The sequence below is a fragment of the Musa acuminata genome, chromosome BXJ1-11 (assembly GCF_036884655.1).
Source record: "Musa acuminata AAA Group cultivar baxijiao chromosome BXJ1-11, Cavendish_Baxijiao_AAA, whole genome shotgun sequence".
In the NCBI taxonomy this organism is placed as follows: domain Eukaryota; kingdom Viridiplantae; phylum Streptophyta; class Magnoliopsida; order Zingiberales; family Musaceae; genus Musa; species Musa acuminata.
The window spans coordinates 29,996,291-30,009,914 of record NC_088337.1 but is presented as its reverse complement, the minus strand read 5'-3'; the positions used below and the strand labels follow the sequence as shown (position 1 = coordinate 30,009,914).

The 13,624-nt window shown below is 47.2% G+C and overlaps 3 protein-coding genes and 1 long non-coding RNA gene across 4 annotated transcripts; 3 read left to right on the top strand and 1 right to left on the bottom strand.

The window, feature by feature from the left end:
• Positions 1-195: 195 nt before the first annotated feature.
• Positions 196-3,506, top strand: LOC135585861 (membrane steroid-binding protein 1-like). The gene is made up of 2 exons (XM_065090752.1): positions 196-584; positions 2,831-3,506. The coding sequence occupies exons 1-2, from the start codon at positions 286-288 to the stop codon at positions 3,324-3,326; spliced, it is 795 nt and encodes a 264-aa protein (XP_064946824.1). The 5' UTR covers positions 196-285; the 3' UTR covers positions 3,327-3,506.
• A 129-nt stretch (positions 3,507-3,635) lies between these two features.
• Positions 3,636-6,895, top strand: LOC135597590 (uncharacterized). The gene is made up of 2 exons (XM_065090753.1): positions 3,636-4,086; positions 6,355-6,895. Exons 1-2 carry the CDS (start codon positions 3,864-3,866, stop codon positions 6,672-6,674), a joined length of 543 nt encoding a protein of 180 aa, XP_064946825.1. The 5' UTR covers positions 3,636-3,863; the 3' UTR covers positions 6,675-6,895.
• A 1,678-nt stretch (positions 6,896-8,573) lies between these two features.
• LOC135597589 (uncharacterized) lies at positions 8,574-10,785 on the bottom strand. The gene is made up of 2 exons (XR_010481322.1): positions 10,646-10,785; positions 8,574-10,472 (listed from the first exon to the last, which is right to left on the bottom strand). It is a non-coding gene; the product is annotated as an uncharacterized LOC135597589 (long non-coding RNA).
• On the top strand, positions 8,962-10,952 carry LOC103972022 (E3 ubiquitin-protein ligase RMA3-like). Its single transcript, XM_009386214.3, has 2 exons — positions 8,962-9,552; positions 10,555-10,952. Exons 1-2 carry the CDS (start codon positions 8,962-8,964, stop codon positions 10,576-10,578), a joined length of 615 nt encoding a protein of 204 aa, XP_009384489.2. The 3' UTR covers positions 10,579-10,952.
• The last annotated feature ends 2,672 nt before the right edge of the window (positions 10,953-13,624 follow it).

The following is a 13,624-nucleotide window of genomic DNA, read 5'->3' as shown; positions in this document are numbered from 1 at the left end:
GTTGCAGGGCTCCGCTGATCGTGCCAGCCGGCTTTAAGAACCGTGCATCAACGTGGCAGCTATTTATTGGTTGATATGGGATCTCGATGAGTCGGGGCCGTAGGATCATCTAGAGCTGATCCCTACCCAAAGAACGAATCTGGACCGTCCATTTATGAGAAGATGTACGAGTTGGAATCGGGGAGGATCCGAAAGAACGCATCGTATCCATCGCCCCTTTTCGTCGCTTTGGACTCTCCGCTTCCGCTCCGAGAGAGAGAGAGAGTGCGAGGGAGGGAGAGTGAGATGGCAATGGCGGAGGCTTGGGAGGTGGCTAAGAGGGCGATCGAGGCGTACACGGGGTTGTCGCCGGCGACGTTCTTTACGCTGCTGGCGGTGGCTGTGGCGCTCTACCACACGGTGGCTGGGTTTCTGGCGCCGCCACCGCCCCCGCCGCCGCGGTCTCGGGAGGTCGAACCCCTTGCGCCGCCCGTCCAGCTCGGGGAGGTATCTGAGGAGGAGCTTCGGGCCTACGACGGCTCCGATCCGAAGAAGCCGCTCCTCATGGCGATTAAGGGTCAGATCTATGACGTCACCCAGAGCAGGTTCGCTGCGTCTCCCTCTTTGTTCTCTATTTGTTCAAGTGCATCATAAGTTTCCATTTATGCACAGTTCTCTTAGGGTTTCAAGATATGTCCGGGATGGATGAATTTCTTGACCCCCTTTTTGTTTGTTTGATGGATGAATTGATCTCACCTTTTCCTGTTTCACCGTTTCCTTTTGGAATACATGTCCTGCCTTCTGATTCCTCAGTGAACACATTTTGTGGAGTAATCATCGCGTCCTGAAATCTCTTATGCCTCTTTCTCCTCCTCCTTCCTCCTTTTCTTTTGATTTTACAGTTTGCAGTAATACAACATTTTAATCTTCTGTGATACGTCTTGGTTGGATAACATTTCATCGGACTTGTTTTCTTATTCAGCATTCATATGAAGTCTATGTTATTGATATTGAAGTTACACTATACGATAGTTGTTCTTAGGTCTCGCCCTAATATGGTACCAAATTTCAGAATTGACAACAATAAAAAAGCAACTAATCATAAAGTGCTAGGACTTGTTGTCTTTTTTATGTGGATTTGTCCTGTTGTCAAAGTGGATGCAATAAGTTCATTTATTTGTTGCCGATTGATTGATTTCAGCAGGCCCATTGGAAAAGGTAGATTACTTTTCTAAAATTTGAGGATGCTATTTGTAGATTAGAGCTGGTAGTTAGTTCTGCTTCATGCTTGGTTTTCATTTTGATCAATGATGTCTAACATGTTAGTACCAAATTCCAACTACTTAAACCATGAGGATGCAGTAAGTTTATTTATTTTGTTGCCGAGTGATTGATTTCAGCAGGCCGATTAGAAAAGGTAGATTGCTTTTCTAAAATTTGAGGATGCTATTTGAAGATTTGAGCTGGTAGCAGTTCTGCACCATGCTTGGTTTTCATTTTGATCAATGATGTCTAACATGTTAGTACCAAATTCCAGCTACTTAAACCTGATTCAAATAAGTTTTTATCAGTCGTTAAATTTTAGACATATTTTTGGTCTGTGATCAATCACCTCTGTTGTAGCATAATATATATGGTTTTCTCGAAAAGAAATGATAAGAAGTTTGGAATCTTATTTACATTTGGCTCATCTAATATAGAAAATTTTGCATCCTTCTTCAGTACATAGTTGTGGTGTAGTTTATGATCAACATGCAATCTCCATATGATGCTTTATTTTGATTGTGTTTCCATCTAATAGCTTGGTTTAGTTCTTCTGCCTTTTTTGTATTTTGTTTATTTTTTAATTGGGTACCCTTTTTTTTTGTTCTTTACGTGTCTTGTAGTCATGGCTCATATATAGATTTATTATGAGATTAAGCCATCAGAAGTTTCTTCTGTTGGTTTTTTCAAAACTACCAGTGAAGTGAGAATAATAATTCTTTGCATCTATAGACACTCTGGTATAAGATTGATGGAAGACAATGCGGAAATTTTTTTTATGATGGTATGAATATGTCAAAAGGAAACCTATAAATACCTATATTTAACTTGGTTAGATTAGTTGAGTAGATTAGGATTAATGGCGTAAGGAGAGATTTAGAACGATCTAGGTCGGCTTTATCAAAAACACCAAAAAATTGATCTGCTTTACTTTGATCATTACTTTTTCCCTACATATAACTAAATGGAGGGGCAAGGTTCATGTAGCCAACTCCGAATTGTTGGACATTATATTGTTGTAATTTGTTCGTTTGATGTTCATGAAGATAATGATTCAACTGATTTTATGTATTGTTTGACCATTTCTTGTTGGAAAATATGAAAATAATTGTGTGAATATGTTTGGGAAGCAAATAAGGAGTTTCTGATTTGGACAGTTATTTATTCATATTTAATGTGAATAATTCGAAGACATCGAAACAAATAGATCCGGTTTGAATGAAGTTGGACTAATACCATGGTTTAGTACAATGACATTGCGCAACGCTTAATTCACGCCATTTCATTGGACAAAGCAAGACACTTTCTCTACGTCATGGTTTCAAGATAAGCTATGATATTTAGTATTCAACATCTCATATCAAATGGCCTGCATATTCCAAAGAATTTAATGGTTTTACTTTTACCTTGCGACATGAGTGGTGAAAGCCTATTTCTAATATTGTTGATTACATGTTTTGCTACTGACAATTAAGCCTTTTCTTTTCATCCATTTAAACTCGGCCTATATAGCCTGCTTTGCTACCTATCGTGTATCAACAAACATCTTTTGCATCTAAAAGTTTTCCTTATTTTTATGTTGTCTTAGGATGTTCTATGGACCCGGTGGGCCATATGCACTCTTTGCTGGGAAAGATGCGAGTAGAGCATTGGCAAAGATGTCGTTTGAACCAGTAGATTTGACTGGTGATATCTCCGGCCTCGGCCCCTTTGAGCTCGACGCGTTGCAAGACTGGGAATACAAATTCATGAGCAAATACGTCAAAGTTGGAATGATCAAGAAGACGGACGAGACAGTGCCCACGACGGACTGGACCGATGATGGCACTACCTCTCAAGTAACGGAGAAAAGCACCGAGATCACGGATGGTACAGACAGACAAGTAGAACATAGTACAGAAACAAAGGAGGATGATCCAGTGGAAACCCATGCAAATCGAGACCATGATGAAGAGACGAAGCAGGATGGTCGGTTTGGTCACGGTGATGAAGCAGAACTGAAGGAGAATGATTCATCAGAGTTGAAGGAAGCCAGTGCCGGTGCCGGTGCCGGTGCCGGTGCCGGTGAAAGCACCAAAGAGTAGAACCCTGCACATTTGGCATTTGCACAACCTGGGTTCATTATCATATTAATATCATCAAAAACACATGGCAACAACCTGCGGGATATGAGTTATGCAGTGCTCTTGTAATAAGGTTCTCCAAGGTAAACCTTTCCAACTGAGTTATCCATGTCTTGAAGTGATGACAGTATTTGTTTGGTATGTGCATGATGTGGTTCTTGTTACCATATAAATTGGATGCACAATGCTATTTTCTAAGAATGCTGTTGTTTAATTTAAAGCTCAACGATGGAAAGGCATAGCCGGCCATGATCGGCTACAGCACCCACGATAGCTCCTCGAAGGCCGCCGTGCCTGCCACCACGAACCCCATGAACCCGTCTTGTGTTCCACGTTATATCCATCTAACAAAATGTCACAACTAATTGATTGGGCGTCATAGCGGCCCAAACTTAGTTTGCTGCTAATCTCACCACATTGGCTAATTAACACAACATCGATTGGATCTCAACAACTCCCGTTCCTCTCCTCCTCCTACTCCACCACCGAGTCGAATCGATGGCGGTTCCCCGCCTGACGGCGTCGATGGCGTTGCCGGTGCCGAGGACCGCGGCCCTGGCCCCGGCTTCCTCTTCCCTCAGCCGACGCGCGACGAGGCTTCTCCCGGTTTTCGAGGGCCTTAGGAGATGCACGCGCCTTCCGGGGGTTTCGTTCGCGGCGAGCTCGAGGGCGGTCCGCCGAGGAGCCGTGGTTTGTGAGGCCCCAGAGACGACCACCGGGCGTAATGCTTTCTGTCCTTTCCGCCTTTTCTTTCTTCTTCTCTAAGATCCAATTGATTAGATTCTTCTTCTTCGTTTGCGTCTTATGTTGCTTGTGTGCTTGTGTGATGTGTTGCCTGAAACGATTAAAGATGAGTAATTTGAGCTAATTAGTCTTGGTTGTGAGCAACTTTTAGAGAAGGAACCTTATTTTCCTGGCATTGATCGTTGGATTATCTGATTAGGAAACACTAACACTATTAGAAGAACTTTTCTTCTTTGTTATTGGATATAAACGATGCTCCCCGTTCTGCATTATGAAGAAAAAAGTGTTTTTCACCAAATCTTGCCTATTTAATGGGCTTCATGCTGGTAACTTGGTCTATGCTGCAGCATTATCGAATTCCTCTGTGAACAATTGAAGTCAATTTCTAGGCTATAAAAAAATCCCTTTTGGTACATTGTTTTGTGAATTTAGTTATTTAAATTTTCTTGTTTTTCATCAAAGTAGCATTTCTAAATGACGGCACTTTAAATGATCTTTTCTTCTTTTAGCCATCAGCTGTTGCTAGCTGAGCCATCTACATGGTCCATCAACAGCACTATCTTCTTGTAACCAAAGGTTCAAACTAAAGTACGATACCTAATAATTTTCAACCTTGTTGTGTGTCCTGATAAGCAGCCATCCACTCACCAGAAAGAAGACAAATTTATTGTATTCTGAGCTTGAATATCCTTTGTTATCAAAGCCATTAGCTGATTTGTTTTGGTGTTTGTGGAGTTCCCTTCCTCTTTGTATCACTTTTCGTCTTCTGAAAGCATCTTTTACCTAAATTGTTCTCTAGAGCTTATAAAAGAAAGTAAGAAAGGCATGCATACCTTCCTGATTAATAGCAACATGGGAAACTTTGTGTTCTCCATATATCGAGGAACATATTTATGCAGCTACTGATTGTTGTTTGAGTCGCTTCTACTACTTGAAAATTGTTGACAGATGGCATAGTGTCATACCTATTTAGGAACCTTCCTGAGTTGGAGTTTTAATGTTAAATATTAGCATTGTTGCTTCCATGATTGGTATGTATGTTTTTGTTCTCATTTGATATTCCTGCACTTGTTTTAGAACATTCTGTCTTTTGAGTAATTCATAAGGATATTTCTCTAGGTGCATCTTTTTGCTCGATGCAACTCTTTTAACTGGTAAATGATTTTCCTTTGGATTACTAGCCTGAACATTTTTTTTCCTTTTTTGTGTGTGTTTGTGTCATGGGGGATATTTATTTATATATCTACATGTATAGTAGTTTAGAGAATCCAATTCCAAGTTAGTTTAGGTGATTGAAAACAGTACCAAACCCTGCATATGTTGACTAGTCGAGTTAGTTCAGTTCTAAGTGTTGCCCACAAAAGAGAATAACCATATAACAAGAGACTTTTCCTCTACCATAGCTAACAGTAAACCTATATTTTGAGGGTTTTACTTTTCTAATAGCTTAGTTGATTTGTAGCCCAATCAACATTTTGGCTATGGATGTATCATGTGCTGAGGGTAACAATCTACTCCCATGAGTGATCTCTCATGTGCATCAACCAATTAGCTTGATGAGGGGAAACATGATACAAAATATTCTTCCAAATCTTTCAACATTATGGTTAAACACAAAACTTCTTTGCACACCTGTTCTTTTTCTGTATATTTGCTGATTGTACTGTTTAATGGTCTTATTCCTATCGGTTGTTTTAACATGAAAGAATGATTGAACCTATGTTGCTCGCATGCCCTTATGCCCTTGTTACTGGGGATGATACTAAGTGATCTTTCTGCGTATATTGGTTATTCTTTGTATTGTCACATTGGTTTTATTGGGATGGGTCAAGTTAAACTATCGTCAGCTCATGTTCTGGTTGGACTCAAGGTTGGATTCCAAGTCAGCCCTAATAAAATCCAAGTTAGACTGGGGTTGAGATTCAGCAACCCCAACCCAATTGATTTTGAAAAAGTCCAATCCATCTGTCCCAGTAATCAGGTCGGGTCTTATACTTTTGGCCTGAGCCAAAATCCAAGATAACATATGATCATGTCACTGGGCTTTCTGTGTAGTGATATCAAATTGGCTACAAAGTTAACATATTGTCTTGTTTACAATGGTCAAATATTTTTGTAGTTTATGATAGCTTAATTTAAGTGGTTTGGTGCACATCTTTAACTACACTTCATTTAATTTATTTGTCAAATTATCTTTTTGTTTTTTTGGCTCATTAGTTAATCAGTTCTGCCTACCATATCATAGTTCCAGATGTGTCCAAGGCGACATGGCAGTCTCTCGTGATGGACTCTGATGTTCCAGTGCTTGTAGATTTTTGGGCTCCATGGTGTGGGCCCTGTCGGATGATTGAGCCAACCATTATTAAACTGGCAAAGGTTTACGAAGGAAAGCTCAGGTGCTATAAGCTCAACACAGATGAAAACCCCGATATAACTACGCAGTATGGGATTCGAAGCATCCCAACTATGATGATATTAAAAAATGGCGAGAAGAAAGATGCTGTCATCGGGGCTGTGCCAGAAAGTACCCTCATTATATCGATCGAGAAGTTTGTAGCGAGGTAAATGCATTTGTTCTCTGGGATCAGGCACTTTCTCGGCGTTTCTGCAGGCTATCAACATGAGTCCGGGTAATGTTTGCACTTTGCTTTTCTGATAGTAAGTGCTGTGTAGATGTTGTGAAAGGATTTGCAAAGTGCCTTAGCCTTTGACCTTTTAGAGTAGTAATTGGAATTTGGAAGAATAAGAAATGTTACGTGCAATAGACCTGACTACTGCTTGTGCCATCTGTGTGTTTACAGCAACATCAAACAAATGTGTTTTTGTGAATAAGATTTCCTGCCTTTCTTATTTATTTAAAGAAAAGTGAAAAGGGCTTTGGGCTATTAGTTCTCATTTCATGTATGTTTGTTACCAATAATATAGAGGATCAATTTACCTTTTCTAGCAATAATATTTTTTTTTTGAAAATTTCTTTATATAGTTGGTTTTGTCTAATTTATTTGACCATTAAGATTAGATAAGGGGTGTTCGAATCAAATAAAAAAATCGAACCAAAATAAAATTTGAATCAAATTGGTTCAAAATCGATTTGTTTCGAATTAATTCAGAGATGATTTGATTTTGAAAGTTATAAATGATTCTGATTGTGAGTAACCTTATTTGGTTTAAATCAAATTGAATCAATTTTAATTTAGAAAATATTAATCCGATTGAGTTTATTGTCCTAAATCCTTAATAGATTCGTATCGATTAATCAAAACCAAAGATTTAATTTTAAAAATATTATCATATTGCCCAATTGAATCTAAGGTTACGATTCAATGAATTGAATTGTTTTATTTCTATATATATATATATATATATATATATATATATATATATATATATATTTAAATTATTTAAAATTATAAACTGATTAATTGATTAATCAAACCAAATTAATCGATTTCGAATCGATTCAGTTAGGTATATCTAAATCAGTTTCAATTCGAAGTATCTTGTTTTAACTGTGATTTAGTTCAATAAGAACTCTCATTCCTTTTCTTCGTTTTCTTGTGCCTCCAAGAAGCAATAGATTTAATATTCCAATCTATGATGCAGTTTAATGTAATACCTACTATTGGAGAACGAATGTGTTGTGGCCAATGAGTTAGCACGGCTTGATCTACGGGTCGATGTCGGGAGCCTTCTGTCGACTTAGCTGGTTGTCGGAGCCGATTAGATCATCGAGTCAAGAGGTGGGTTGGTCGATGATTCGCCACAGGGGTATCGGTCTGCGACTCTCAAGGTTGGGCTGCTTTCTTGCAAAAATGGTCTTCGTCGGATGATCCATGACTTTGGTCCCTTCGACGAGCAAGTCAGTAGTCTCTCCTCTTTTTGGAGGTCGGGATAAAAGTCTTTATACTGTCGTGAGAGGATCGATCATACGTGGATTAACGTGATGAACATAACACGATATTAGTACGGATTCTGGCTCGACGTGCGAGATGTTGTCGTCCCGAAATTATCGGACCAGACGTGTCGAACAATATTTTAATGGTACAAATTCTGACATGACCTGTGGCAAGCTGTGACGCACGTTGCTTGCTTGGACAGTAGTCATAGAAATGGTATACGATACTGAGACTGTTGTCTCTGTTCCTGTCGTTTCTCTCTTCTCATCCTCCACAGAGTCGGTGGAGCATTACGCTTCGACTGTGTTACATTTCTCTCGACAAGAAAAAAAGAACACTCTGGTCACATCAGAGTTGGAGTCGAGCGAAGACTTTGGGAAGACGAAGACTGAGAAAGAAGGTCGATGGCCTTGTCTCAACCATCTCCGAGAGAACTTGTTCCTGTGCCTTACTATTGTTGGGGACATCCATGTAATGGTTGCTGTAGCTTCATCTTATGCTGCATATTATAATGGCTAAGAGATACCATGTACAATCATAAGGTGGCATATCTGAATCGTTCTCAATCTTAAATGGAAGAATAAAATAGAGAAAATTAATAATATGCAGACCATAAAGCCATGATACATATTTTTCCTCAACCTTCATGGGTTTCTTCTATCTCAAAATAGTGGGGAAGACGATAAGCACACACACATCTGTTTCTCTGCAACCTCAGCAATTGTTTCTCTCGTTATATGGTGTCCGGGATGTTTACCTGCCATCCGCGCCGCCTTCTTCTCACATCTGTTCTTTAAGGTTCGTGCCGTTCGCGAGCCAAAAGATCACCAACGGCAGCCTTATCTTAAAAGTTGCACACGTAAGCTCGTCTTTATGAATGACTTTGCTTGCTGCGGCTGTCACCGTTCCTTGTCGTCGGCCAACCGCAACAAGCAGCGGCACCGAACCCAAGCGAGATGGACGGCCATCGAGGGGAATCCCGTCGCGGGGACGAGCCTGGGAAGACGTGCGAGCCGGACGCCGGCGCGCTGGCCTCCGGCAACGGGTGCTTTGAGTGCAACATATGCCTCGATGTCGCCGCGGAGCCGGTCGTCACGCTCTGCGGCCACCTCTACTGCTGGCCGTGCATATACAGGTGGCTGCAGCAGGCCGAGAGCGCCGCCCCCCAGCTGTGCCCCGTATGCAAGGCCGCCCTCTCCCTGGACGCTCTGGTGCCGCTCTACGGCCGCGGCCACCGAGGCTGCGGGAGGAACTCCCACCCGGGCGTCGAGGTACCGCGTCGTCCGCGGCCGGCCCGCCGGGGCGCGATCGGGCCGAACGAGGCGCGGTACCCGGAGATTCGGCCTCACCGTTACCTGCAACCGAGCCACTCGATGGCGGGCGGCGTGCTGGGGGGATTGGCGGTGGCGGTGCTCTCGTGGATGGTCCGGGATCAGGAGTGGGCCAGCGTTGACTACTCGAATCCTTACCACATGGGTGGCAATGAGGGCAGCCGCAGGCGAAGGAGGCGGGAGATGGAGCTGGAGAGGTCACTCCATCAGATTTGGGTATTCCTCCTCTGCTGTGCCATTGTGTGCTTGATCTTTTTCTGAGCATGCACACTTCTCTGTGTACGGTTCTTCAGCCTGTTAATATCATGCTGAAGGTAACAGATGTTATCCGCCATAAGAATCTGCAAATGTTTGCCTCAGTATGGACATTAAACCAATGTTATTTCTGAGTTATGATCTACTTCTGTGCCTATTGTTTCATCATCTTCGTAATCTACCTGCTCAACAGTGTTTTCTTTTTCTTAGCCCGTCTGTGGCGGGCTTTCCTCTTACCGAATCTTAAATATTTCTTCATCTGCATCAAATCCATGTTTTGTTGGTGGTTTCCCGGCCAACACGAATATCGTCAGCAAGCAGTCATAGATTTCCCTCGTCGGAAGACCATGATGTCTCAACAACCTTGCAATCTCTTCTGCTCATTCCACTGATCCTTTTGATCTTTAAGGTTATCAAGGTTCTACCGTCATGGTATGATCCACAGCCCTCATCGCTAACCACACTTCGAATACAAAGCAGCTGATGTGCCCATTGCAATAGCACGAGGTGTTCTTCCACCCTCAATGACCTTGATTACTGACACTCTGGTTCTCTACATGGCCTCTTGTATAATATGCTGCAAATTGCAGAATCGGCACACTCTAAATCATGTCTCCTACTCCTTCAAGATAGCTTCCGGACCCTCTACATCAGTCCACATATCATGCGCATATACCTTCTCCTTGATACATATTCCAAACTTGGTACAGCCCAGCTTCATCTCAACATAGACTGAGCAAGCTTCTTCATTTCTTGGAAGATAACAGCCACTGTTGCAAGCTTTTCAATGTCAGTTCCAATTTCCACCCACATTGCAAGCAAAGCTGCTGAGCATTTTTTTGGTCTCCTATATTTAATGGAAGAAAGCCTCTGCCGACACACTTGTCAAGCATCATAAACTTACTGTCGTCAACAGATGAAACAAATAACATGACTAATAGGCCAACTCCACAACTGTGGAAGGCTTTTGCTTTACTACAGGAGTAGAAATACCAAATACCGAAGGAAGAAAGTGGAGAGAGTAGGCAGGCGAACCTCGAGGGCGTGAGCGTACCTGTGGCGGCCGCGCATCTGCTTCACCATCTCGTTCAGATAAATCTCGCGGACGGGATTGCCTTCCACGGCTCGACGGTCGAGCATGAGGAGCACGGAGCGTCTGAGTCCCCGACGGCGGCCACCAGGTTGAAAAGGTTGTCGGGCCACCCCCTCCGGCAGCGGCGGGAACTCCTCAGACGGTAAGGCGAGCTTCGACCACTGCAGGCCCCGCGGAATAGCTGCATCGTCGGCGGCTTGTGTCGACGGCGTCTCTCAGGGATGAAGGGAACGGCTCAATCCCTCCCTCGCTACCTCCTCGCTCGAGGTGTATTCTCAACCATATCATCTTGTATTAGATCTGATAGGGGCAATAACGACGATGTGACACGCCTATCCCCTGAGCGACACACTACCCGAGGCTCTCCATACCCTGCAGCAGCTCGGCCTCCCACGCAACCCCAGTGGTAATATCAGACAGTTACGTCAGGTAACATCAAACCTCCTCTATAAATACCCCTGAGTCCTAAGCAAAGAGGAGGAGGACATACTCAACATCTTTCTCTAACTTGATCGTCGGAGGGGTCGGGCCGAGCTCCCGACCCGACCTGTGTGCAAGTGTGAGACGGTGTCGCCTCTTCCCGGTGCTACGGCGGTGCTGCCTCCCGACCCGACCTACTGACCCGACCCGCCGACCCGAGCTCCCGACCCGAACCACCGTGCTTTGCTGCCGGGAGACCCCGAGGAACGCCCCAGGGAGATCCCCGTCGTCCGGACCCGAACTGAGCCGCGACGGCCCCGAGGCCACGGCTAAAAAAGTTACTTACCGTAACAACCATCCAAATTCTGTTACGGTAAGTAACTTTTTTAGCCGTGGCCTCGGGGCCGTCGCGGCTCAGTTCGGGTCCGGACGACGGGGATCTCCCTGGGGCGTTCCTCGGGGTCTCCCGGCAGCAAAGCACGGTGGTTCGGGTCGGGAGCTCGGGTCGGCGGGTCGGGTCAGTAGGTCGGGTCGGGAGGCAGCACCGCCGTAGCACCGGGAAGAGGCGACACCGTCTCGCGCCTGCACATAGGTTAGGCCGGGAGCTCGGCCCGGTGCTACGACGGTGCTGCCTCCCGACCCGACCTACCGACCCAACCCGCCGACCCGAGCTACCGACCTGAACCAACGTGCTTGGCTGCCGGGAGACCCCGAGGAACGCCCCAAGGAGATCCCCGTCGTCCGGAACCGAACTGAGCCGCGACAGCCCCGAGGCCACGGCTAAAAAAGTTACTTACTGTAACAGAATGGCGCTAGAAGGAGGGCCCGAAATGACGGTACGTTAGCTTTCTCCTTGGTTGCTCCGCTGCAGCCGACCTACACCAGCAGCAGCGACTTCTGGGGCTGGTCTCGCCCGCGTCGACCCCGCGCGCGCGCCCAGCCCGAGCACTTCGGCCTCACGCGCCCGGCCAATTCGCCCGCGTCGGCCCCACGCGTGCGGCCAATCCGCCCGCGTCGGCCCCACGCACGCGGCCAGACCGCGCGTCTCGACCCCTCGGCCACGCGCGCGGCTCGGCCCCACGCGCGCGGCCAGCCCACGCACCTCCCTCATCTCGGCCCCGTGCGCAGCAACACGCTGCAGCCAACACACTGCACGCTGCCTCGGCTCCTCGGCCTCATGCGCAGCCCGCACGCTGCCTCGGCCCCTCGGCCTCATGCGCAGCCAACACGCTACAGGTCGTACGCTGCCTCGGCGCCTCGGCCCCATGCGCGATCTATCCGCCTACACCGAGCACCTCGGCCAATCTCTGCCGAGACCCACCTCGGCACGGCCCGACCGTCGGTCGTGTTCCTCGGTCGCGTCCTCGCGTCCTGCTCGCCTAATCGTGCTACTCGGTCGCATGACCCTCGCGACCACGCCTGCGCAGTCACCCCGCCTGCGTCGTGCTCCTTGGCTCCATGTTCCCGAGACAGACCAGTGTCGCCAGTACGCCCGCGTCGTGTCCCTCGGCTCCATACCCCCCGAGACACGCATGCGCGGCCAGCCTGCCTGCGCCAAGCTACTCGGCCATATTCACTGTCGAGTCTGTCTCAGGGCGGCTTACCGACCAGGGTCTCGCCCCTCGGTCGCAGCTTGCTTACGCCGAGCCTACCGCAGCGCGGTCTGCCTGCCTGAGCAACGCCCGCAACCTGCCTCCGCCGAGCTCCTCGGCCATATTCACTGTCGAGTCCATCTCAGGGCGGCATACCCACCAGGGTCTCGCCCCTCGGTCGCAGCCTGCTTGCGCCGAACCTACCTCGGCGCGGCCTGTCCGCCTCTATCGTGTACCTCGGCCGCGTCCTCGCGTCCTGCCCGCCTGATCGTGCTACTTGGTCGCATGACCCTCGCGACCACGCCTGCGCGGTCACCCCGCCTGCGTCGTGCTCCTTGGCTCCATGTTCCCGAGACAGACCAGTGCCGCCAATACACCCGCGTCGTGCCCCTCGGCTCCATAAACCCCGAGACACGTCTGCACGGCCAGCCTGCTCGCGTCGAACTCTACGGCCCTATCCACCTGGTTCACGCCCCTCGGCCGCGGCTTGCCTGCGCCGAACGCCTCGGCTCCATGCTTGCCGAGCCCACCACCTCGGTCGCAGCCTGCCTGCACCGAGTACCTCGGCAACTCTCTGCCGAAATCCCACCTCAGCGCGGCCTGCCCGCTTGAGCGGTGTCCCTCGGTCGCAGCCTGCCTGCACAGAGCACCTCGGCCAATCTCTGCCGAGACCTACCTCGGCGCGGCCCGACCACCTGTCGTGTTCCTCGGCCGCGTGGTGCCTGAGGCCACGTCTTCGCGTCCTGGCCGCCTGATCGTGCTACTCGGCCGCATGGCCCTCGCGACCACGCCTGCGTGGTATGCTCGCCTGCGTCGTGCTCCTCGGCAGCATGATGACCGAGACCACACCTGCGCGACCTGCCCGCCTACGTCGTGCTCCTTGGCTCCATGTTCCCGAGACAGACCAGCGCCGCCAAGTACGCCTGCG

What these genes read in the sequence shown, in the direction of transcription:
- LOC135585861 (XM_065090752.1), top strand. Translation starts at nt 286, where the DNA reads ATGGCAATGGCGGAGGCTTGGGAGGTGGCTAAGAGGGCGATCGAGGCG. An exon ending in TATGACGTCACCCAGAGCAG is followed by an intron (nt 585 to 2,830) that starts GTTCGCTGCGTC and finishes ATGTTGTCTTAG; the next exon opens with GATGTTCTATGGACCCGGTG.
- LOC103972022 (XM_009386214.3), top strand. Translation starts at nt 8,962, where the DNA reads ATGGACGGCCATCGAGGGGAATCCCGTCGCGGGGACGAGCCTGGGAAG. An exon ending in GGTCACTCCATCAGATTTGG is followed by an intron (nt 9,553 to 10,554) that starts GTATTCCTCCTC and finishes CAACTGTGGAAG; the next exon opens with GCTTTTGCTTTACTACAGGA.
- LOC135597590 (XM_065090753.1), top strand. Translation starts at nt 3,864, where the DNA reads ATGGCGGTTCCCCGCCTGACGGCGTCGATGGCGTTGCCGGTGCCGAGG. An exon ending in CCCAGAGACGACCACCGGGC is followed by an intron (nt 4,087 to 6,354) that starts GTAATGCTTTCT and finishes ACCATATCATAG; the next exon opens with TTCCAGATGTGTCCAAGGCG.